Here is a 26,259-nt window from a genome sequence, read left to right on the forward strand (position 1 = left end):
TAAAAAAAACCCTGTAAAAACAAATGAAAAATTGTGAAATTTACAGCAATAAAGTCCCAAATTCCAAACACGTACAGAGACTTGTTAGTTAAAATAACAGATAAAATATAAAGTTTTTTTCTTAAAAAACATTTGATAATTATCTGGACATTGTAAAGATTTCGTATGTGAAATATGAAAATTTTCTGATGCAAAAAAGTATTTTTAATCTTAAAATGAAAATTACTTTTCATGTTGGATAGACAACATAGAAAAAGAAAAAAGGCATGAGAAAAACATTGCATAACCAACCTTAAGACTTAAAGAATTTGATATTTTGCATATGAAAGCATTGTAATATATATACTGATAATCTGCCAAATTTTGTTAACCTATGCTTACTAATTTAAATGTTATAGCATAAAAACTGTTGAATTTCCTTTGTCAACTGATAAAATAATAACAGAGGAGTTATTTTGAAGATTTTTAATAGCTCAGTTTTCCTCCTTGCTTGTAGGTATTTTTACCTTTTTCAGTATGTGTACTATAATCTCTAATTCTTATGCAACAGAGTTATCTGGGAAATTCTGATGCAAGATTTTCTGTTTAAAATATAGGGTATTTTCTGACATTCTTTATTATAAATTTGGTTGAATGTATTTGCAACAGTATGTTGACGTGCATGTGGATAAGCTGGTCATAATAATCTTGTCTTAGAGTCCTCTTTGGGGTGTTTGGAATTTGGGACTTTATTGCTGTAAATTTCACAATTTTTCATTTGTTTTTACAGGGTTTTTTTTACAGACATTTGCTTCTTCAGTTCTAGATATTATGACATTAAGACGTTGACTGTCTGTCATATATCTTGTGAATTATTTATCATGTATAATCATATTTTAAAGATTACATTGTAGAAACCTAGTGTACTGATGACATTTTTTGTAGTACTGACTTTAAACTCATGAAATACACATAACATATTGTCTTACTGTTTACGAAATAACATCAGTTTAAATATTTTCATATATTGTGTGTGTATATATAAATCTACGTTTATTACTTGTCAATTATGTTTTACAAGTGTATCTTATAATACAATGAAAAAAGTCCAATTATAAGTTATTTAGTGAACCAAGATGAACATAATACTAAGTTGTTTTATTTATTTTTAAGAAGTTTAAACACAAAATCTACAGATTAATTTTATAAAATGCTCTTTTAAAATGTAACTTGCAGGTAACAGATGTATATACATATGTGTGTGTAACATTCGTTAACAAATGCTAGTTATTTTTCTCTTAATTTACTACACCAGTACACTTACTGTTGAAGTAATTGATTAATTTTGAGTAACACTAGAATATGGTTGGTTGTTTAACTCTTTCCATGTGGGTATCCTTTTCTGCACATGTCATGAGGTTTTTCTGAGTTACATTCAAAATTTAATTAAAGTACTTTATTATCAAGTTATACAAATAAACTTGCAATCAAAACACAGCTAGTAACCCAAATCTTTATATTATATAAGTTTAACTTCTTAATTTAAAAAGGCAATATTAAAAAAAACCTCTAATTTCTCCTAGTACGAGAATAGTTACATTTGTTCTCTAGGTATCCTCTATTCTCTAATTTATTAACCACCCCTCCAATAAGTATGAAATTTAACATAAATTACTCATTATAATATTGTTATTACTCAGGCAAAGCACAATTTTTAGAGCCTTCAATCTTATTTGGTTACAGAGCTATAAACTAAAAAATCAGACTCCTGTTGTAAAACCCACCTGTTACATCTTCTCTTTCATAAATGGCCTATAGTTCTCTCTGATATTTGATACTATTATTCACAACCAAAAGAAAGCCAAAGTTTTTGTCTATGAAATGATGTATTATATTATGTTGTTTCCTGTACAGAGAATTGTCTGTTTCACTCCAAGTTCAAATTTTATTCCCATGGGAAACACATCAACAAGCTTAGCTGAATTTTTAATGGCTCGTGTCTTATGGTTAGAAAGCCAGAAAATTGTAATATGAACTAAGCTGATTTGACTGAGCCTGTAGCGAGAGTATTAATCTCTGTACATTACTCTGCCAAAAGTATCGAAAGTTTGTGTTTATGATTAATTATATTGACTTCCTTTATGAGGAAAAAGAGTGAAGGCTTAAAAAAAAAACTACTACTGTGTTCTAGCTCTTTGTGACATGCATCCTATGCGTGCTCTGTTCCTAATTCCAAGAAACCCTCCACCACGGCTGAAGTCAAAGAAATGGTCTAAAAAATTTCACGGGTTCATTGAAACAGTTCTAGTGAAAGATTACCAACAACGTCCTTACACAGACCAATTATTAAAAAATTCCTTTATTCGGGACCAACCTACTGAAAGGCAAGTCCGCAACCAGCTGAAAGAACACATTGATCGTTGCCGTAAACATAAGCGAGGTAAGATATTTAGATTGTAAAAATGTAGATTTCTATTTTGCAGAAAGTTGAGGTTACTCAATTGTAGATACATAATTTAAAGGTTTGATGATGAGGAACCCACTTTTCAGAAAATAAAAGTTTGGAGACAGCTTGAATGGGTAATGAATAAAACTTTATTATAAATGTGCAACGTTGTACATTTATAATAAAGTTTTATTCACTACCCATTCAAGCTGTCTCCAAACTTTTATAATGTAAAGGTGATTTTAGATAGAAAATGCTTTAAAATTTTTAATTCATGTAGTTGTATTTATTTAAAACAAGTTTTTATTTTTTGTTAGAAGCATAACTAACTATAGCAATTCTATTTGTTTTGTAATATAAATATTTGATGAGATACTTGTTATTTAATGTCTTGCCTTGTAATATACTGTACTCAAGCATACCAAAAAAGTTGTAATAGAATACTTCAGAAATGCTACATTGTTGATTTTCTACAAACTCTGAATTTATAAATTAACAGTGGTAAAAAAAATAAAATCTGGAAAGTTGCCAGTCTTGCACATATGGCAAATAATATTTTTTTCTGTGAACACCATATCAGACATGATCCAAGTAATAACTTTTCAGGTATTATTGCATATTGAACCTAGTGTTTAAAAACTGGATAATTTTCAGGGGAATCTCAGGAAGTTTATCGTTATAGTGGTAGTGATGGAGAAGAGGAAGACACCGAAGTATTGGGTGAACCAAGGTTTGTTTGCTCAATACTGCATTACGTTTTTTCTTCTTTTTTTTTAATGCTCTACACCTACACTCTGAAGTTGATTAACCAAACAAACAAAGGGATTTTGCAACTTAAAAATTGTATGGATTATTCATAATGGCATAGAATATACATACTTACATAATCCTCATAAGTTGAAGGATATTAAAAATGAAGTTTCTAAAATATGTACTTTATACATAGCTTATATTTTTTTCCTCAGTGATAGATACTTTGTTATGTGGCCTTAAGAATTTTGGAGACAAAAGAGAACATAAAGACATGCATGTATAATTTTTTTTTTTATTTAGCTCTATTGAACCAGTTGACCAGGAGTCAACTCTGAAAAGAAATTTCCAGCATCTTCAAGAATCAAGAACACTCACTCCCAGTGATCCTAAATCTAGCTCTAGTAACCATCAGGCACGCCCACATCCAGATTCAGTATGTTCTTCTGAAACACCGGTGCCACTAGTACGACCTTCAATGGCTCATCACAGGGCAGTTGGTAAGAATTGTTCTATATTTTCTTTTTATAGAATAAAAATGACCTATCAGTTAGATCACAAAGAAAAAAAATTATCAAGTACTCTTTAACACATTTTTTGTTCATGGACACAATTATTTTAACCAACCTTGTAACAACCATGTAGCCATACTATTGCTAGTATAAAAGCCTGTCAAAAATGACAGAAATCCATTGTCAAATGATTAACGAAAGTTATAGAATTTAACTAAAACAGATTTGTCTGTACCTCCAAAATGCACCTACTCTTCACTTGTTTTATCAGTCTCAAAGTAATTCTTTAATTGTCAGCTTTTAATAAAGAGTATGCAGAAAAATGAAATGGTATCTTGAACAAAAGTACATGTGCAATCTGAAAGAGACTTAAATAGCACTCTTGAACCTTTTTACCATATTCTAGGTCAGGAAGTAGAAAACATAGTGCTGACATTCCAAACTTTTTAAACACTGACCCTATAACATTAGTAACAGTAAGCTAATTTAAGCATTATGCCTGATACATAAATGTAACGTAAGGCTCAGCTGAAACACTACTTAGTAAATTTTATTTTGCTTATGGCTACAAATCAATGTCATAAAACTTCTGAATTAAACTATTTTGATGTTATATCACTGAAGTTATAAAGAAAAATAAAAAAACAAACCTTTCTAACAAAGCAACATGAATATTGAGCATTCAACATAAACACCACTGTTGGCCTAAGAACAATCAGGTTACAGTTTTGTTACTAGGCGATGATGTATATTGTTGAGCATTACCAAAAAGAGGAATGTGAAAGCGTTCTCGATAGAGTTAATTACAGATTTATATTTTAGCTTGGGATACCTAATGTACATAAGGCTTTCAGAAACTTAGAAAATATAATGGGGTGCAAAGAAAATCTAAAATTGGTAATTCATAGCAAAGAATCTTTTTGTGATAAACAGAAGTGAATATTGAGAACTTATTTAAATATTTTGTTTTGAAATTAAGAACGTAAAACTTGTATAATATTAAAATTTGAAATATATTTTGATGTCAAATTTAGTGATATACATTGATAATAAAGTTGTTTAATTAAGTTTTGAATTTAATACTGTACTAAGGTTGTAACCTGTGCACTTTAACAAATTTGTGTTTGGAGAGTTAACACAAGATGTAGATGGAAGGTGTAAAGGTGTTGACTACTTTCATTTATTGTTGGAGATTTAAGTTTTGCATTGCTGTCACGAACTAGATAAAGATTTACATTAGCATTCAAAATGAGATATTCAACAAGAAATGTAGGTGGGTGAAATCTGGTAAACCAAACAAAGATTTTTTTAAGTTGTTCATAAAGAGTTTTATCAGTTAAAAATTCTATTCATTATTTTCATGCTGGTGTAGAGCATAGTTTCAAATACTTGTTTTGTTGGTAGATGGTAGATTTTGTACCACTAGTAACTGTAAAAATCTCTACAAGCAGTTTTAAATATCAACTTCAAAATCACATACAAGTGGGTAATGATCAGATATTCATGTAACTGGTCATGTAGGAGTTAATAAGTTGAAAAAAAGTGATCATATGCATACTTGTGTAAGACACAATTTGTCAAGTGTGAGTTTTTTAGTTTTAATGTTTATATAAAAACAAAAAATGGCAAGTAGTATGAGAACTTCCCATTGATGAAATAAATAATTTTGTAATAAATATTCTAACATATTATAAATAAGAGAGTTTCCACTTACTCTGTAATTCTGAGATGATTTTTGATTCATGTTAATAGACATGTAGAAAAAAACAATTTCTGCAGTTTCCAATTTATAGGCATAATTTTTTCAACTTCGCATTTCAGAATTTATCAAAGAAAAATATGGTAACTGTTGATTTCTTTTTAGATTCAGCTTTTCCTCGTACTTTTTAAAATCAACACAGTCATCAACAAGTCTTCAATAAAGCTTTCTGCACTTTAACCAGAATGTGTAGCATAATTAAACTTCCAATATGTATTTTGTTTTCTAGATTATGCATTGTTTTTGAAAATCTCTACTTCTTTAAATGTATAGTTTGAAAATTTGTAAATTTTATTAATGAAAACAGTTTCATAAGAATTAATTTTACTCTCTTCAGTCAAGCAGTTTCATTTTGTCATTTATTTTGCTGTAGTTGCCCCTGATCCTCCACCACCTAGCAAACCACTTCCTCCAATCCCAGTGGAAGAAGACCGTAAAGAAAGAATGCACAAACCACCTCGAAATGTCCAGCCAGTTCAACCTTCAAAGGTACCACAAGCTCGGAACTCTGGCTTGTTTAGCAAATCACCTATTCGTAGACCAGAGGTGAGATCTTTAATGTTTTTTTTTTTAGTAAAGCCAAAGTAAATCGGATGAAATAACTAGTCTCAAATTGAAAAAAAAGAAGGGTAGTATTTTTACAGCAAATACAACATATTAAGTTTACTATCATTTGTTTAGGAATTAATGCTCTGTTATAAGACAGCATTTAGTAGTTAATAGTTTAGAACTCAAATATTATTATCAATTGATATAAAAAATTAGAATACAATAAATGCTTTGTTTGTGAATTTCATATCACAGTTTCAAGAAACGACTACTTTTTACACAGTAAAAGGCATTAATTACCTGTATATTGTTTTATTAGAGAAAAATCACAGAATGAGGTAGTGTTACAGAAAGTTGTAGTATATTAGTTAAACACAAATTAAGTATTCGGTGCTGTAGGAAAGATACATTTTAATATATTATAATTGCAATGCAGAATTGATTTTAACTGAAACAAAAGTTGCTCACTTCTTATGAGAATCCATTAGAAGAGGTTAATCTTGCTTTTCTAGAACAGTAACAGAAAATGAGAAGTATTATGTTATACAAGATAATGTTCTTTTAAGAGTAAAACAATATTTGGCAACAGGTTTGTCTGACTTATCAGATACTAACTTCTCTGCTATTTTTGAACCATGGGCCAAAGATGTTTCCTTTTTAACCCTTTACCTACCGGGGCCATTTTTTTCTTATCATGAGGGCAAAATCACATTTGTGAGTTGAAAAAAATTATAGAGAACTTATCTTTTATTGGATTTCAAATTTTGTTTTTGTAAATAGTAGCATAATACTCAATTATTTGTACAAAATTGTATTATTAATGTAGTTTAAAGAGAAATTTAATTTTAAAAATTCCAAAATACGTTTGAGACTATAAATAAGCACCCTCTAAGAAGAATTTTTTTTCAACATTTTTAAAAAATGTTTTCATTGTACTTTAGTGCTGGTCCTGCCATCTGTGATTGGTATATAAACCTTTTTCTAGTCTGTTTTCTTTATAAAACAGCATCTGGGCATGTTAAACCTCAGTTGTAAAACTTTTAGCCAATCTTAGTCGAAAGTGTCAATTTCAGTACCATGTTATTCCAATTACTGTATTTCACGTTCGACAAATCATAGGATGATGAGCAAAGCACATGACAAAACGTTTTTCTTTGGATTTTACAATATGAATGTGAAAGGTGCTTATTATAGTAACTGCCATTTTATAAGCCTCAGAAAATTTGCTTCTAGAAAAATCTGCATGGGATGTATGTGCCTTTTATTATTTTTCTCTAGTAATTTAAGTCATGCTGTATCGTATATCTATTTATATTAATCATTCTATTGAAAAATTAACTCAAAATATATATATATTTTTTAGGAAAGAAGTTGATCCATGAATGTTAGGGTTAAGATCTATCGAATGGCAAGGGCATGGTGAATTAGGCTTAGTACTTTGAACTGAAAGAGTTTGGGATTTTTTTATATTTTTTGCATTTAAATTAATAGTTTTAAGTTCAATAATGTAGCATAATTTTATATTTAGTTCACAATAAAAATATGATTCAGTATTTAGAATGATAAACTTGTGTGATTTGTACATACTACTACTAGTACCAGTACCACATAAGAATTTTATATTTTTTCCTTCTTACAATCTTTACTTTGTAGTAAGACCCACACTTCTGTTGTTGCTTTAGAATTAAAACAGTCTAACTGTTATATAAAAAGTTTATTCTGATATTTTGCAAATGGTTTGAAACTCAGTGTACAAGTGACAACAAAACCCATATGTTGGTTGTGAAACAGACTAAACACATTCATCTCAATAATACAGGGAAAGTTATGACATTCTCATAGTTGGGTTGTCAATACATTGAAGAGCTTAAGTTTCAAATTCTAACATAAGTCTTGCCAATAATGAGAGGAATGTGACTAGGACTAATATTTTAAGTGCTGTAAAGTAATTTTCTTTGTAATTTATGGCATATGTATCATTTGGTAATCTCTTGTAACAGGATGTATCATGTAACTAGGGTCAGGCAGTGTTATTCAAACCATCTGTGCTGTAAACTATAAATTGCATTCACTAGTAGTAGCAATTAGTTTTGTTTGTATAGTGAATCAACATATAAGGACATATGTTAAAATAAACTTGTTTGAAAGTTCAAAGAAATAATATTCAAGTACCAAAAAGCTTTCTTACTATCATATCTACAGTAATGCTCAAATGTGCCTGTGCTGGACTGAACGAGAGTGACTACCAACGTACATGATAGTTTACGGCAAATGTACGAAGTTCACGCTGCTAACCTCACAATTTTTTTCGCACAACAAACAAAGTACTGCTGCAATGAAACATTAACGTAAACTTGAAATAAAAACACATTTATGAAACAAAATTAAAATGTTTTTATGTACATATATATAAACATGAAAGCCTAGTTAAAATTACAAATACTCATTTATTGTTTAGGTTTACTTAGAAATATTATTTTCGGGTCTTGTATATTACTTGAAACCATAAGGAGAGTACGTGATTATTTAAAAAAATAGACAAAATTTGCATTTTATAGACGATAAAAAGTAATAAGTTCAAACCTGGAACAAATATAAATATCATAATAATTTCTTATAAATACCATTTCCTAATGTTCCAAGATATTAAAGATCATAATGCAAAGAAAACTAAATTTATCAAAAATAACAAGCTTTATGTTTTTTAAGCTACGTGCATCTATGAAAGTTCTTATGAAGTTTCAAACAATTTCATCCACTAGTTTTATTGTTGGAACAAAGTATCGCAAGACTTGCATTGGCTACTCAGAAAGTTAGTAGCCGGTGGTCATCGGGTTAAGGGTCTGGATATACTAGTTATACTGCCTGTATTTATGTTTTCAGAACAATCTGACAAAAAATTTCGTAGAGTATAAAACAACTGTAGTACTTGTATGGTAACAGTATATAAGGAGTTTTTTTTTTTTTTACTATTTGAAGTAAAAGTATGAAAGTTTTTATTTTTAACACCTTTTGTAATATTAGGTTAGTAAAAAAAAAGAAAAATATTTTGTTTTTCAGAGATTCCTTTATATATTCTGACAGTGAAATAGAATTAGGTACAAGACATTACTATCACATACAATATCCAGTTTTCTTTTCCTCAAGGATCTGGAAGTGTTAGCAGCTCAGCTGAATGAGCTGGCCTCAGGAAGCCATAGCAGTGGAGCTGCAAAAAGAATGAGTGGTAGAGGTCCATTTGCAGGATCGGCAAAAGTGATTAGTGAACATCCTGCCCATCAGAATGGTAACCTACCAGAACAAGCTCTTTCCACGAAACCACCTGTAGATTCCGATGAAGAGGAAGATGAGAATCATGTTCAAAATGATGGAACTTTACTGGCTTCTGACCCACCAAGACCACTGTATGTTTATGTTTAATGAATGTTTTTATGCTTTTATGTAGCAAATATCTAAAAATGCATTTATTAAAATAGTATTGACAATAACAATCATAAAATTCATGGGAAAAGCTTGTACAGTTATTTTACAAATACTCAAAAGTGTTTTTTGTTTGCTTTTTGTTAATAGAACTTTGTATAAAGCATGATAGTGAAAAATATATTTGGTGTGTTACTACAACTGAATCACTGGGTCAAGTAGAGAAAATTTTACTAATATGTCATGTGGGTGAGGGTTGGTTAAATTTAGAAACCTAAGAAATTGAGTAGTAAGTTGTGTGGAGCTTGATGCGAGGATCAGTTTTCCATATTGTTTTCAGAAAACCAAATGGTCACTTATACTTTTCACCTGGTCCAAACTTGATCATGTTTGCCCTGTTATCACAATTTGCTTCTGACCAACAATGTTCTATAACACCCTCCTTTGCCTCAACATTTTCTTATGAAGCATGTGGTGCCTTTACTTTCTGTTGCCATGGCAGCATTCATCTTCATTAAACCTGCGCAAGCAGCAGGTTACAGACAGTCCAACCCAACTTCATCTACATGCTCGAAAGAGACCATAGGCTCCCAAGTAGTTGTCTAGGTAATTGGATTTGGAAATTCAAAAGTAAGCATATGGCGTGCTGTTCATTTTTATTCTCTGATAACATTACTGCTGTAGTGATACAAGATTATAGGCAAAACAACAAAATTTGTCTTTTCCTAGCTTATTTCAGATTGCTAATCTTGCTTTTGATCTGGCTGTCAGAAAGCAAGCTTTCCACACCAGTACTGAAAGATGCCCAGTATGCTTTTAAGATTTATCTTTGCAGTCACTAGTATTTCATTATAATTACATCTACATTGACTATGTTTGTAATATGTAGATCACCTTGCAATTGCAAGTGAGCTTCAGAGAGGCAGAAATTTCAAACATGAGAGCTACATTCAAGCAACATTCATATATACGGGTAGTAGAGTCTAAGCTTGGTAGTGTGGATTCTTATTATACATTATATCATCCATGACCACAGCATAGCTTGTGGTAACAATTTCATCGCATCATCTCTGACAAAATTATCATATCTTCCTCATCTTGATGTAATTTTTAAAACCTAATACTCCATTGGATTCAGCATAAGATAAAATCTTTTCTGGTATAACTTTAGCAGGATTTGTCCACTGCCAGAATTAGGTAGTAAGGACTGACCTAGCAAAGCCACTCTACTTGTCTCAAAGGTTCAGTGTTAAATTTATTGGAAGTAAGGTAAAAATAAAAGTATAGTAAGACAACAATGTAATGTCATACGTATAATACAAAGAAATTTAATTTGAAAGTATAATACAGAGGATTTGAATACAACAAGAGAGTAAAATATTTTTAAAGTTATATAATACAGACAGAAACCTTTTCTCTGCATATAGCTTTTAGTTAACCACATGAGATGCTGTGAAATTAAACTACAAAAGATTAGAAAATAAAAACTTTCTAGAACACATTTTACTAGAAAATCTTCTTGAGTAAACATTCATGTGTGTAATGATCAATTGTTGGTAAACTTTCTGTTAAGTGAAGATAGTGATAACAACTGTATTAACTCTTCATACTTATGTAGAACTTGGTTTCAAACACCTGTTTTAGTGATAGATGCTAGACCATAAACTGCTTGTACAAACTTTGTAAAACTTTTAAAAACAATTTTAAAATGTGAATGTAATGTATGACAGAAGAGAGTAAATGTTACTGTTTTTTAAAATTCCAATGATGTCATATGATAATAAAGTTATAACTCTAGAGATTCTAATTAACACCTTGCTGAATATGCATTCATATTGTAACTACTTTCAAAATTTGTTATGGGCAGTCACCAATGAAATTACTTGTTAACTATGTAAAAAAATCTTCTAATAATGATGGTCAACATGTGTAATTTATTTTTGAGTAATACAGACATTATTTGTTGATGCAAGTTGTGTTTTTTTCAGGCCTCCAGATGGCTATAGTAATGATAGCAGTAAAAGCATTACAATTTCAAAAGGTATCTGTTTGTCATATTTTGAATTTTTATTTTATTTAAAAACGAGTTCTTCAGATTATCATTATACTTTTAATTAGACTGTATTTTAAAATAATGACTTAATTGTGATATATGCTGTTTACACATAATTAATGTATATACATTACTCTGGAAGATGTTCAGAAGGAGAAGAATATGAAAAATTGTTCTGCTCAGCTTTTATCCCTTTCAACATGGGTACCCCTTTAAACAGCTTCCCGAAGAAGTAAATGAGTTACATTCAAACTTCAATTAAACACCTTTACTATCGATATTTGTGAATGAAATTAACATTATGATGTATGTTATGAATCAAAGTTTTATATTATGTAAGGTTTAAGTCCTTTATTTCAAAAGAAACCTTTAAAAAGAACTACTTAAAGATTCAGATTTATTGTTACATGACCCACGAGCTATGAAAATTCTCTACTTTGTCACTATGTATCTTCAATAATATAGTTCCAGTTGTGTAGATGTAAGTCTAGACAATAAGATGTTTACTTAACCTATTGAGATGTATCTTTTAAAGTTCTTTGGATGAATGCAGTTGAAACAAGTAATAAATTTTGTCAACCACCTTCAATAGATTTGTTTGAGCTTTGTAGCCTACATGTAGAGTTACATGTATATTTATATAGTCATTAGAAAGAGCTCATTTTATACTATAATCCAACAATGGTTACTTTGAAATTGCCATGCAGTTTTTGTCACAAGGTACATGTAGCTGCCTGTAATGTTGTTGGCAGCTTGATGAACTATAGCACTTATGGTTGTTTCTTACCTAAATATGTTATAGCTAAGAGATACAGATAAATTGGACTTAGGTCTTACTTTTATATTTTAGTTAATTTTATATTATTTGTGTTTTAAAGTGCATAATTGAAAGGTTTAAACATTTTTTAAATATACATCATTCTTAGTGTCAGTTCTCAAGGCTTACAATATTACGTGGTGCACAAACATTTTATTCTTGGGGTGCACATCTCTGCCAGAAATACGGAAATATGCCCTAGGGCACCATTGACTTGTGTCAAGATGAATAATAAATGGTAAAGGACAATAAATCATTAAAAATTAACTATATGTGAAAAGGAAAAGACCTGAAATTACAGATATAACCAAAAGAAGATATTTAAAGATATTCTACAAAAAAAAAACTGAAAGGTGTGTACTTTTTGCTGTTTCCTACATTTAATCATTACATTGCATTGTGCATTGATGATAACAGCTAGAGTTAATGATATGGTAGAGAAAATGAGAAACAAACATTTACATTTTGATATTCATTTAGGAGGTTCTAGAGTTTATGTAATTGAAATATGAAAACTATAAGATGAAAAAAAGTATTTTTATACTTTAAATGAAGCCCCCCCCCCCCCAGTGGCACAGCGGTATGTCTACAGACTTAAAATGCTAGAAAGTGGGTTTTGATACTCGTTGTGGGCAGACCACAGATAGCCCATTTTGTAGCTTTATGCTTAACTTCAACCAAACAAACTTAAAATGAAAATCATCTTGCACTCGAGCTATTCAGAGTTTGAGTGTAAATAACTACTATAGATAACTAACATATTTTTATTAAAAAGAAGTAATTAAAATAATGTTATTTTTGTTAAAAGATACTTATCATCTTTAAAAAAATATTACTAGGCTTTATGATGATATTTCAGTTACCGTATGTATTGTTGCATAAATGTTCTTCCCCAGTCGAGGTGACATGAAATGTATCACTGTTACGAAAAGGTTAATATAATGGTGTTGTTTTGAAATGTGTAATGTATTTAAACCTTTTATGTTTTGCTTTATATTACAAATAAATATAACACTTAAGTAGGTGTTTTTGTAAAGGAATATTGACAACTTTATGAATAATTTATTTCCAGATCCTGCAGCAATTCAAGCACCAAACAGACCGCTGCCTCCTACTCCAGATGAAGATGACAGTAATGACAAAACTCTAGTGGTTAGAAAAGTGAGTAAAGTCTTTTGTGTTTACATATAGATAACAAGCATAAAAGTTAAAAGGTTAGAGGCACATCTGTCAGTTTCCACTAATTATGATTTCCCTCATTGTTTAAAGAAATCATAGGTACAAGCTTTTATTGAAAAAAACTATTTTTACACATTACTATAGACTTGTTATTAAAATATAAAAATTAAAAATTTGAAATTTTATGGATAGTTCTGGTATTTAAGTTTTTTTTTTTTTGCTAGTGACCACAGATTTGAGCAAGAATTCTGAATTATGATTCTCAGCTTCTAAAGCCCATAGTTGATTTTAGCTAATCTTTTTGGAAACTGGAATGTGCTGAATTACTTTTGAGTCTTAGAGATTTTAGCAATGGAATTTTTTTTAAGTTTATGAAGAAGAAAAAATTGGACTAGGCAAGAATGGAACCTAAGAGTTTTTTCTTAATGAAGAATGCTTTAACCAGTTCAGTTACCTGGCTTAGAATGCCACAAGAATCATTTCTCATTTAACTGGTTTGAAAACACAGAATTTGGCTACATAAGTCATAGAATCTTGTTTTCAAAAACCAGTGAAGTTAGTCCACAAACGTTCATCATTCGAAGGCAAGTAGCTTAGCTGGCTGTAGCATCTGTTAGAAAAGCAGAATTTTGATTAAAGTCATGCCTGGTGTCAGTTTCCTCCTCATCACAAAATATTAAAGATAACTGTTTGGTTTTCAGTTGTTACGTCAGTATCAGAGGCTTGTCAATTTTGCAGTTGGTTTTACAGATAGTGGTAGTCAGGACAGTGCAGCAAGTACAAACATTAGTTATTTATATTATTGACAGTATCATTTTTTAATTTTTTGTAGGAAAGGAATGAGCTAAGAATTTTTTTTTGTTATATCTATTTCACAGAATAGCAAATGTAGCAAAGCATTGTGCTCATACCTTAGAAAAAATGCTTTTGATGTTGTTTTATTCAAGTAAATGCTTAAATGTTACATTTACTGAACTATAAATACTGATACTTGAGTTAATTTGGATATTGACCAGTTTTGGGGGATTTGAACACCATTAAGAGCTCCATTGTAGTAACATTTTCAACCAAAAATTACAGAATCAGTCAAACAAAAAAGAAGGTGAGCGGTCAAAGCGAGAACAAAATGGTAAAGATCGAGGTGGACGAGTGAGATCTAGTAGTGAAGTTGAGAAAAACCATCGCAAAAGGGATTCTGGTGGTATAGAAAGGGCTGAAAAAGCCAAACAAAGATCTGACAGGAAAGAACAGTCTGCACTACATAAAACTTATTCATCCCCAATCTCTGTGGCCTCATCATCTGTTCATAATGGAGAGTCTCAGAGAAAAGAGCATGTTTTCTTGCAGGGGCAAACTAGAAACAATAGTCAGGTTGGTAGGAACATGGGGCATTACCAAATTCTCTTATTTTATTTTTTTGTTTTTCTTATTCTGTTCTGTTTTTCTTTTCTTTTTTGTATTTTGTTTACTTTGTATTTGCACTGTAGTTTTACCACAAAACTAAATAACAAAAGTACTTTTGTTATTTACAGAAAAATATCACCTTTACAAAAACAGCTCATGAAAGTTGAAGCAAACTAATGTCAAATTATGATATCTGCTATGTATTTTGTTGTTTAGAAAAAATATTCTGGTATTATTTATTTGAGATTCCTTATTTTTCTCTGTTATCTACTTTTAAAGTTATATAATTTTTTTAATTACTTGATTCGTTTGTTATTAATCTAGAATTTATTTTGTTTTTATGCTCTCATAGTTTTAATTTTCTACATTAGGTTGACAGATTTTTTTTTGTTTTATGCACTGCAGGAAGTTTTTAATTTTGAGAGGATGTAGAAATATCACACACAAAAAAAAGTTAAATGAATAAAAAGCCTGTAACCAGTAAATGTATGAGTAAATCCAAAATGAAATCAGCTACAGAAACATGAACCATTTTTGTACCATTGAGGTTGTCATGATCTTTTGAGGGAAGTTTTAACTATTGGAGGGATAGTGTAGTAATGATATATTTATATTGAGTTTTATTCCCTGGTGGAAAAGTGATAAGTTGACAGGCTTACAACTCTAAAATCTGGGGTTTAATTCCCCAAGGTGGATAGAGTGCATATAGCTCATTGTGTAGCTTTGCATGAAGAAAATAATGTTAAGTTTCTATACATTAGCCTGACAGCCCTTGTGCATACTTTCAATATATATATAAAACATAAAATTATGACAACACCAATATTTCCACATGCACAATAATTTTGTTTGTAAAAGTTAAAAATAAAAAGAAACCCATTCTCTATGTTTTGGTGGACAAAATGATCTACCATCTTCAGGAGATGAAGGACATGAGGTTGCTTTATGTACTTAACATATGTAATTAACATATTATGCAGTAATGCCATTTACAAAATCAACTTCCAGAAAATCTTTTGCCCTGGCACCTGGACCTAAATTTTTATTCAAACTCATCAATTTGTTTTAACAATTTCTAAATATTCTCTTATATTTAATTCATTTTTTAATTTGTTTAAGTAATTTCATATTATTTTTTACCCTGTTTGCATGATGATACTGAGTTAACACAGTTAGACGTAGAGAATAAACTTATTTTCCTTTATCCCTGAATTTTAGCCATTCTTAACTTTCAGTTTGTTTTACATGGAACCTATAAAGGATATCTTTTATCTAAAATCTCTTTATCTTTGTATTGACCTTTTAAATACTCTGACTTCCTTTAATTCTTATAACAAAAACATTCATTTTTCATGTATTTTCAGTTTCTAAACGTGAATACTTTTCTCCAGAAAGGCTAATCATTTATAGTTCACACTAACATTTGACTTTCAGAAATGTAACAAGTATGCACTAACACCAGTATAAGCCATTGTGACATAAATATTGGACCTTCATATTTCACAAAGTGTGAGGTGTCATTTAGTCATTTAGAATATTACCAGTAATAGTTATGAAGGCTCAAGAAAGAGATTCAGTTATAAAACAGATTGTATTTGAAAAACAGCAATCTAGGTAACTTCAGCCTACAAGATGTCTACACATTACTTCTACTTCAACATTCAGGTGTGATAGTCTGACTTGTGTATATGTACTGACAGCACCACTTTGACCAACAAGGACTCATTTTGTACTACATGTTCAGATATATTTGAAATTTGTGTCATACTTGCAAACTTTTTCCCATTCTTATATGCCATCTCAAATATTTTTATTCTCCCTTAATGCTATCTCTTCCTATTATAAGTGCTGTTGTTATCATGTAGTGGATATAATGTTATAGTATTCACCTTGCAGTTGTTTTTTGTTAATTTATTACTCATTAAAGTAAAAATGGTTAAATAAATTTTGAATGTCCTGTAGTGTTTTAAGAAATTTATGATGTTAATAGGGGGTTGGTGGGAGATAAGTGTAAGTTTGTGTATAAAAATAGTTTTATGTAGATGCTCTTAAATCTTCCGTGAATGTTTAATTATGTCTTTTAAGAGCCAAAAAGTTAGATTACATAGTAAGCTTTAGTTTGTGATATTTTAGCTGTGGCTTAATATGTTCCTTTTATAACTTCATTTAAAGTATATTAGCTGCTGAGAAATATTATTACTTGTGTTTTTGAGAACCAAAGTTTTAAATGACATCATAACCATTGTAGTATCATGCTGACTGCTGTAGTATATGTAGTTTCATATATGAAAGATTATTTCTTGTATGGCTTGAATTCCACCGTAATCTTTATCTCAACAGTTATTAGATGCTTATTTTTGTTCAGCTGTGGATTTATTATCAGGTAGAGAGTTAAAGATGTATTAAAGCCATAATCTTGTTAAAGAGATGAAAAAATATGAAAGAAATGTAAATGTGTTCCTGTTAAATATTAAACACCTATTTTGAAACATAACTTTATCATGTGTAAAGAGAACTTTTTTATAATTTCACCACAAATAAATCTTTCAAGACCAAAATGTTGATCATTTTTCTCTATTATTTTTTGCTTGTTATTGACATAAATGCTTTGCAATTGCAAACCTTAATATAACTGACTGTTCTATTTATTTTAAACAGATCCATATAATTATATAGGGCTGTGTATATATATCTATATATATATATATATATTACAAACAAATCATGTTCAGTGTTTTGTAACCCTTTTTTTTAAATTGAGAGCATCCTTTTTCAGAATGAATGGGAAAGAGAGAGGGACCATATGAATCATACAACTTCCCCTTCAGAAGAAGGTGCTAGTCGACAGCATGAAGAGTCTACCCAGAGTTCTTCAGGGAACATCAGTGGACGATCAAGTGGTGTGCTTCCTGATCTCCTTCCCCAAAACACCCCATCTCCTATACAACAGTCATCACCCCAGCAGAAGCATCAGGACAAAAGCACTTCTGATGAAGTAAGAAGTTACAAGATGAGTTTTCATACTGAGCCTCTACCAGAGAATTCATAAATCAATGTTCCTTCCCAGATTTGTGGAATTAATTAATCATGTTTCCTATGATTTTCAACCTGCCCTCCTTGGTGAAGAACCTGTGGGCCAATATTTGTTGTTCCCTCCCTCATCTGATGTTGGGGTTCATGCCCAGCATTTTGGGGATCAATTTCAGTTGGGGGTTAGTATGCCTCGTTTGCCTTGTACATCTGAAGATCATGCTTATGCATTTCATATATCTTCCTTCCCTTATTTTGATTCCCAGTGTTTGGAATCTCTCATTATATTCTAGGGTTTGAACCCTAATGCATTGATGAATTTATCGCAACCTCAAATTTCCCTTATCAAACTGTTGTCCACAATTCTGCATGCTTTATCGACTATGCACTTGCTGTCTCAGGAAATTCACTTTTATCCTGAAGGGTTTTTCAGATGATGTTTGCAGTCTTCTCCTTACTACAATGGCACATCTTTTGTCTATGGTCCTGGCTCTTTAGATGTGGTTGATATGCTTTTGGGACCTTCTAATGCCATTCTTTCTCAGCTATGTTTACCTGCTGCTCCTCAGTATGACTTTCACATGGCACTTTTTTTACATAAAGAGGTGTTTGGGGTTTTTCCTGACTCATTAGAGGCCCAAATTGAGTCCACCCATCTGCAAAATTCATTATCCTTGTTAGCTTGCTGTTTATCCCCACCTCATCCTACTGTTTTTTTTGTCTCCCATCCACCCGTTTGCTATTCCAGGCTTCTCATTCTTCATTCATTCACAGTCGAGTTTTTACTTAAAGGCATTTCATAGGATTGCAGCATCAATGAATTGGTCCCAGAGTTGGAGCCAGGATTTTCCATTTTTGCTATATGTGGACACCATTTACAATGGATCCATTGATCCTCAGGTTCTTTCAGAGGGCCTGGTCCTTTACTTCCATTCCCCTCCTCTATTGTCTCCTCATCCAATTTCCTTCACCCCACCAAGGGATCCTGTTTCTTACCAGCGTCTACAGGAGGTGGTTTGGGAATTACTTCGAAAAGAGGCCCTCAACCTGTGTTTTACTCCCATCTGTTCGTCATACCCAAAATGACACTAAAATGGTGACCATTTATAGATTTATCCTCTATGAACTGTTTCCTGATTGTACCCAAATGTACTATGGAGTCTTACTTAACCCTTCGGTAAGTTTTCACTCCCTAATTGTGGATGACAAAGGTCGACGTGTCAGATGTCTTTTTACACATTCACATCTCCCAGGTATCCCTGCATTTCCCATGTTTTGTTTATCATGGCGTGTTTATCAGTTTTAGGCTGTACCATATGACCTGGCATTGGCTCCTTATGCCTTCTGCTGAATAGTTGGGTTGTTTGCTCAAATGCTTCATGCCAGAGGGCTTCGTTTCCACCATTACATGGACGACTGGCTACTTTTGGCTTCCCCTCAAGTTGAATCTACTGTTCATACTCAGTTTCTTTTTCAAGAGGCTGTCAGAGAGGGTTTGGCTCATCAAGATTGGGAAGTTGTTTCTCACACCCACATAACATCTGATTCATCTGGGTGTGTTTTTCAATTCCCTCATCAGTCAGGCCTAGCCTTCTCCCCTTGGTTTATGGGATGTTGAACATCTCAGTCTGTCAGCCTCATGAGAAACACTATCTCTTTTGGGTACATGGGCTTCTCTTGGAGCCCTCATTCTCCTTGGTTCACACCCACATGCATCACCTTCAGTGGGTGTTATTCAACCAGTCGAGCCTCATTTGGGATCCCTTAGATGCTCCTCTTACCCTGCCTCCCTATTTACAGGCTGAATTTGCTTGGTAGCTGGATTGGACCAATAATTCATCAGAGTTCCTCTTCCACCTCCTCAAATGAATTGTCATCTTTTTACAAATGCTTCCCTTGTGGTTTGTGGTGCACATCTCAATGCTCAAGAGGTTTCAGGTAATTGGATACTGGTCAAATCATTCCTACATATCAATATCTTTGGGGGTTAGGTATTGGTTGAAGATGCCTGATGCACCCCAGGTTTGCAGTCTTTCTTCCTACCATCTGCTAGATGTCGGTTCCCCGTGGATCTGGTGTTGGTTGTAGCTGAATGCAACACATGTATTCCCACTTCTGTATGGTTGGGTATCTTCCCTCTACTGCAGATTGGAAGAAACATATCCAATGCCACCAGGTTTTGGACTGGAGATGTAATATCATCAGGGTTTTTCCATCTTCCTACCATCTGTTGGATGTCAGTTCATGATAGATCAGGTGTTGGTTTGGTTGAAAATGTGCATAAGTAGAGACAGATTTGAGTAAAAAAGCTTGTCTTCCCTACCAATTCCTGTTTGGAGGTGAAGAGGTAGGTAACCGTCTTTCTACCACAGAATCAATGTACAGTTCCAAATGCTGCCAGATGTTGGGTGAGCTAAAACTACCACTACTGTCTGTTGCACCCTAGTCACTTGGCACCCAGAGATCCCATTAATAGGTAATACATATTATGGGATTCCTTCATGTTTTTCCACCTTTTATGTTCATAAAAGAGCGAGGAATATACCTGGATCAGATGTGGTGCAGTCTCCCACTGAGATGTGATGTTTTCTCTTTTGGTTCCACACCTCGTGTTCTTTCTTTGAGCACTTCCTAAAGGGCGATCATTTTTCCATCAGCCCTCCACCAGTTCAGCGTAGGATTCTAGCTACTCAGTGAGTGGAGGTAGGATATCATATTGCAAGTTGACATTTCCCTAAACTTTAAAGATATTTCTGATAGCTACTTACCTCCTCTCACTCTCCCCACTTCCAGTTGTATATGGTTAGGTCCTATGACCAATTTCAAATTGATTAATGAGTACAACTGTGGAGAGGGCAGTGGTTATGATAGGGGTTGTACTGCGCTCTTATTGATGGAGAGCTGTGGTATTATCATTTACATGTGGATATGCAGGAGGTAGGATGCTAGTAGTGGGCATTCAAAATTTGCACCAATAGAGGGCAGTTCTACTTGAGAAAAGCTATTTTGTGAATGGGGGTAAGTATCTATTGGAAATAAATTTTCAATTTAGGAAAATGTTAACTAAGATATTTGGGAAAGCAGGCTAGTTTTTATAACTTCAGCTCTGTGGCCAGTCATTTTACTGATCTTTTCTGTTTTGTGACACAGCGATCCTCATACCACTTACAGTGTAATTGTGTCATGAAGTGTTGCTGAATTTCAGTGTGAATTGTTAACATTACAACTAATAAAATATTTGTAAGCCTACTGCTAGAATTACTTTTTTTTTATCATAAATACCAAATTTTTAACTCTTACCCTATCTTGTAATGATACCTATTTGTTGCAGCTAGTTTGCTTTTTGGATTCGTAGTTAATGATAAAATTAATGTTGTATATATATTTATGTGCACTCTTGAAGAAAACTGTATAGCTTCTGTTGTTAGTTATTCAGGTTAAAATTCTTTTTAAAGTATTCAAAAATTATTTTCTCGTATTTAACATAATCAGTTTCTCTAACTTTTTTTACCATAATCAATTATTTTTCTATGAGGTAACTGTTGAAATTTTATTATTTATCTATAGTACAGGCAAGCAGTAAGTAAAACTCCCCCACACTTACAACACAAGCAACGTTCCTTCTTGACCTTTGGGTTTGGAGCAGGAGGGTCAGGTCCTTCTCCCCGCCATGAATCACACATCAATGTTAATGTAGCACCCAGCTCTCATGAACCTTCAACTGAAACACCTGAGATTCGCAAATACAAGAAGAGGTTCAATTCTGAAATACTCTGTGCTGCTCTTTGGGGTAAGACTTTTTTCATGATTTATTTACTCAGAAAAATGAAAACACTGAATCATTTTGTCAGTTCTTTCTGCAACATTTTGATGCCAATAAGACTTGATTTTATTATTTAATTATAATTAATTACACATGAAAATAAATGCAATGAATTATTTTGACAGTTCTTTCTGCAACATTATTTAATTACTAAGACTTGATTTTGTGATTAAATTATCAGTAATTAATAAGAAGAATAGCACTGAATGATTTTGACAGTTATTTACGTAACATTAGATAACCTAAAGATATTTATGATTGGTGACGTGTATGAAAGCTGAGTGGGCATTACTGTCAGGCCACATTGTATTATTTAAAATGCATAAAATATAAACTAGTATTGTTCTATGGTACTGATATTTGCTTGTATTAGTTTAAATAATTAAGAATTTCAACTGCAATAGAAACACCCCATGGAATATATTACAATGAGTTCAGTATCCAACTATAGAGGTAAGGCAGTTCAGTGCCATGCTTATTCCCTGTCTATTTGATCAATAGGATTGTCTGTGTCTGCTTGGATTTGTTAAAAATGATGTCTTGCACAAATAAAATGATGAGCATTATTGATCTTTCTTTTGTAAATAGTTAAACAAAAAGCAAAAACAAAATATCAAATATATACATATTTATATATCAAAGAAGTGCCTACCTTGCCTACCCTATCTTCATGTCTTTGATCTGATGCTATTCATTGATAGAATACTTCTCCCTTAAAAACGTACAAGATTATTTTTATTGAACACAACTGCTGGATGACAAGATCGCAATCTTTTTATGCATTATATATATATATATATATATATATTGTTGCGTATCTGCTTGCTTGTTAATTTCAGTAGAAATTCTTTCTGAGGAACTTCAGCGATACAAGTCCTTTCTTGATTAAACCACTTTATTCTTCCTCAATACAAACTTTAGTACACAGTAATTCCGCAGTCAGTACATTTCTCGTCACTTTAAACTTAACAGCTTCTACAATACATGCACTAAATCACAGCGATTCACTATCTCAAACACACACTAGCTTGAAACAGTATCGTAAATTACCCGGAACTCTCTTCATTCAATCCCACAGACTTTCTCTGCCAGGCTTATATACTAAAGAAGAGGCTTCGACAAAATTCATGATCAATCGAGAAATTTCATGCATGCCACCATCGCCAAATGCACCAGCAGTGTCATGTGACTTCCGCTGTTGTAACAATATATATAGGCCTGTGTGTGTGTATAAATATTTTTTCTAGAATTTCTACAACATATTAATTAGTTCATGATTATTTTTGTTTTTCTTTAGGTGTCAACCTCTTGATAGGAACAGAACATGGTCTTATGCTACTGGATCGTAGCGGCCAAGGAAAAGTGTACAATTTAATTACTAGAAGAAGGTTTCTTCAGATGGAGGTTTCAGAAGGACAAAACATATTGGTGACCATTTCTGGAAGGAAATCCCGAGTCCGTGTCTACTATCTTTCCTGGCTTAAGAGCAAGATTCTTCGTACAGATGGAGTAAGTTGAATTACTTTATTTTCACACTCTGTACCTGAATACACGAAGGGTAAGAAAATCAGTATTATTTTTTTCTTTCTTGAGTCATTGTTGGTTTATTTGTCTTATTCTAAACAATTGTTTCCCAGTTTGTTTTTTGCCAACTTGAAGCCATTTATGAGATTCAGAATATACAGCAAAATAATTTCACAAATTTTTTATCTAAATTGAATTTCCTTTTAATGCAAAAGTCTGTTAGCAAGTGTAATGTCCAAAGAAGAAAATATATAGTATATATATCGTAGTCTAACTTGAGGAGCTGAGCACAAGAAACCATATTGGAATAAACAGTATCTACAGTAAGGATGCCTATGAATAAACAGAAAAAAATAATTGACTTTAGTTCTTCAGCCTATGGGAAGCCTTATTTTCCAGAAATTACTAAGCTTTGTAACGTGTAGTTTCAAACAACTCTTGCTATGTGATACATTTCCTTATGGCACATTGATTGAGTTTCTTTCAACAATAACATCTTTCTGGCAGCTACATACAAATATAGCTTGAATATTTTGGAAGACATGATATTGTGATAGACCTTCATTATTTGACATACACACTGAACATATACAGGCTGGAATTTATAGTATTGGAAAAATCTAGACTGGACATAGGAGATTTTGGAAAGTGATTAGTTTATAAGTAATTTAGTCTTTGGTAATTTTTTTTCACCCTGTCAGATTATTAAAGAATACATAATTTGTTTGATAAAAATGTGAACATTTCTAACCTAAAAATGTTTCCCATTTATGCTGTAGCTGTAGCATTAAAACATGTTAGTGTGAAATTATAGGCAGATGTGTACATATGTGCTTTTTTTTGTTTATGTGATTGGCATGTAACTATGCAAAACAGTTGAAAACATACTGTGCCAGTACTAACCATGTGCATAATTCTATACAGATAGACCCTTAAGTGCCGTATTCAAACGTCAATGTTCGTTTAGCTAAAAGTCTTTTCTAAGAATTAAATTAATAATAATCTTAATTACAAGTGACAAGCAAACCACAAAAAGTCTGTATGACAATTCAGCCTTAGGTCATGAGTTGAATATCCTTTCTGTTAGAGGTGTTTTCAGTTCTTTGTTGAATTTTTACAGCACCATTCATAATTAGTTTCAGAGTGTGGTAGTTCAGGTACAAAATAGTACTAGACAAGAAAAGTCAATAACTTGTGCTTTAATTAGAAAGAAGAAAAGTACACAATGTTTCACTCTTTGTACTCGTTTAAGGTCTTTATAGATTTAATACTTCTAACTTTCAAGATAGTGTGTGTATCTTCACAAAATTTGGCAGTCTTTCAGTTAATATTACAAGTCTTTTACATACAAAAAAATCATATTTTTAGAGAAGTATTTTTGATAAACTAAAATAAAGATTTGTCCATTAATATATTGAGTAATTGTTTTGAATAGTCCATGTGCAAAGTAATTTTCATGTTAAGACTAAAAATACTTTTCCTCATCTCAAAAATCTTAAATTTCCTTTGTGTAATCTATAAAACTTCCTAAATACATTTCAAACGTTTTTTTCCAGTATTCAGCTTTGAGCCAGCATGATCTAATGATTAGGGGGTGCCTCATAATCTGAGGATCTCGGTAAAGATCTTGGACTTAGTAAAGACTTAAAAGAAGATGCACCAAATCATTTTAAAATGTACATATTTTAATTAAAGATCTAAGCTGCTGAACAATAACCAAAACATCGGCCTTGCCTTTAAACATACTGAGTTTATTTATTTGATATGGTATATAAGAGTTAAGTTTCTTAGATCTGTCTGTGCTTGGACTTATTTGTGTAAATACTGTTACATGAGAAGTTGTTACCTGTTTTAGTTGCTTATGTGTATCATCTAAGTAAAATTACTAACACATAGAAAATTAAATAATTTATTAATAAAATATTATTACATATTTTGTGAACTAAAGTGACATACAGACCTACACTGTACTACAGATTTACTCTAACATTTAAAAATGTGACTCTGATACTTTGAAAATTTCCCTAATGAAATACAACCTGGTTTTAATTTATTATTGAGAGGTTATTTAATAGCAGCTGCTCAGTAACCAAAGTACTTTGAAAAAAACTGTCAATAAGGTATTATATGAAACTAGCAAAGACCTGCAAAAAGTTTGTGATAAAATTAGTTCTTTATTGCAGTGTTTGTTAGAAACACTTCTTGGTCTTCTATGCATTTCAAGATACTAATTTAACTTCTTTCCTTTAGGCTAACATCTAGAGCATTTAGATATACACTCTTTACTATTAATATCTTTACAGCTAGGCTTACACCATGATTGATTGTATTTTCAATTAACTAACTTAACCCTTTCGAGACAGGTCACAGGTGAAAGGCTATGTCATCTCATTTGTTGACTCGCATTCAAAAGTAACTACTATTTCATGAATTTAGTATAAAACTGTAGATTATAATTCAAATTTTAGAATTATACATTACTCAATTTGTTAATTTAAAAATAAATATTAAAACACACAGATAAACATTGATTTTTGTGTGTTACGTGGTATGTTGTATGCAGCACTGGTTCAAATTACATATTGCTCACGTAATAAATCAAACACAGTGACACCCCACTTACCTCTTTCCATTTTTGGAAATGCTCCCTTATATACACTTCTATATATGACATGAATAACCAGGCGGAAGCTCAGAATGTGTCCCTAGTGATTTTCTTAGCCTTTCTAACATACGTAATGCCATCTCTTTCTTTTGAACCAAGATTTCAATGAGGTAGGTTGTGTCTTTTGTTTGCTCGAAATTTCATATTTCTAGACCCAAATACAGCTTAATTACTAAGTTTGATAAATTAGTAGAATTTTGTGGTATTGATGTAGTAACTTATGATCTTTTTAGTTATTCAAATGTATATGTAAAACCTAAAAAAAAAATGTTGTTTCATATCCTCTATGTGCAAAATTTTTAAAGGCTTAGCAACCTTCTTCAAGCAGCGACCAAATACCAAGGTTGTA

General features: G+C 31.8%; 1 protein-coding gene across 4 annotated transcripts in view; it reads left to right on the plus strand.

Moving 5' to 3' along the window:
- LOC106463802 (serine/threonine-protein kinase mig-15-like) overlaps window positions 1–26,259 on the plus strand; it is a 143,559-nt gene that overhangs the window by 81,682 nt on the left and 35,618 nt on the right. For 3 of the 4 annotated variants that reach the window (XM_022391406.1, XM_013923872.2, XM_022391408.1), the window contains 11 exons: window positions 2,171–2,419; window positions 3,080–3,155; window positions 3,479–3,675; window positions 5,820–5,992; window positions 9,143–9,399; window positions 11,404–11,456; window positions 13,358–13,446; window positions 14,545–14,835; window positions 17,645–17,863; window positions 21,466–21,688; window positions 23,019–23,230. In XM_022391406.1, coding sequence (XP_022247114.1) covers window positions 2,171–2,419; window positions 3,080–3,155; window positions 3,479–3,675; window positions 5,820–5,992; window positions 9,143–9,399; window positions 11,404–11,456; window positions 13,358–13,446; window positions 14,545–14,835; window positions 17,645–17,863; window positions 21,466–21,688; window positions 23,019–23,230 — 2,039 coding nt within the window. The remainder of the gene's footprint in view (window positions 1–2,170; window positions 2,420–3,079; window positions 3,156–3,478; window positions 3,676–5,819; window positions 5,993–9,142; window positions 9,400–11,403; window positions 11,457–13,357; window positions 13,447–14,544; window positions 14,836–17,644; window positions 17,864–21,465; window positions 21,689–23,018; window positions 23,231–26,259) is intronic. The other variant, XM_022391407.1, reaches the window with a different exon arrangement.

Source organism: Limulus polyphemus, unplaced genomic scaffold (genome assembly GCF_000517525.1).
Source record: "Limulus polyphemus unplaced genomic scaffold, Limulus_polyphemus-2.1.2 Scaffold1487, whole genome shotgun sequence".
In the NCBI taxonomy this organism is placed as follows: Eukaryota; Metazoa; Arthropoda; class Merostomata; order Xiphosura; family Limulidae; genus Limulus; species Limulus polyphemus.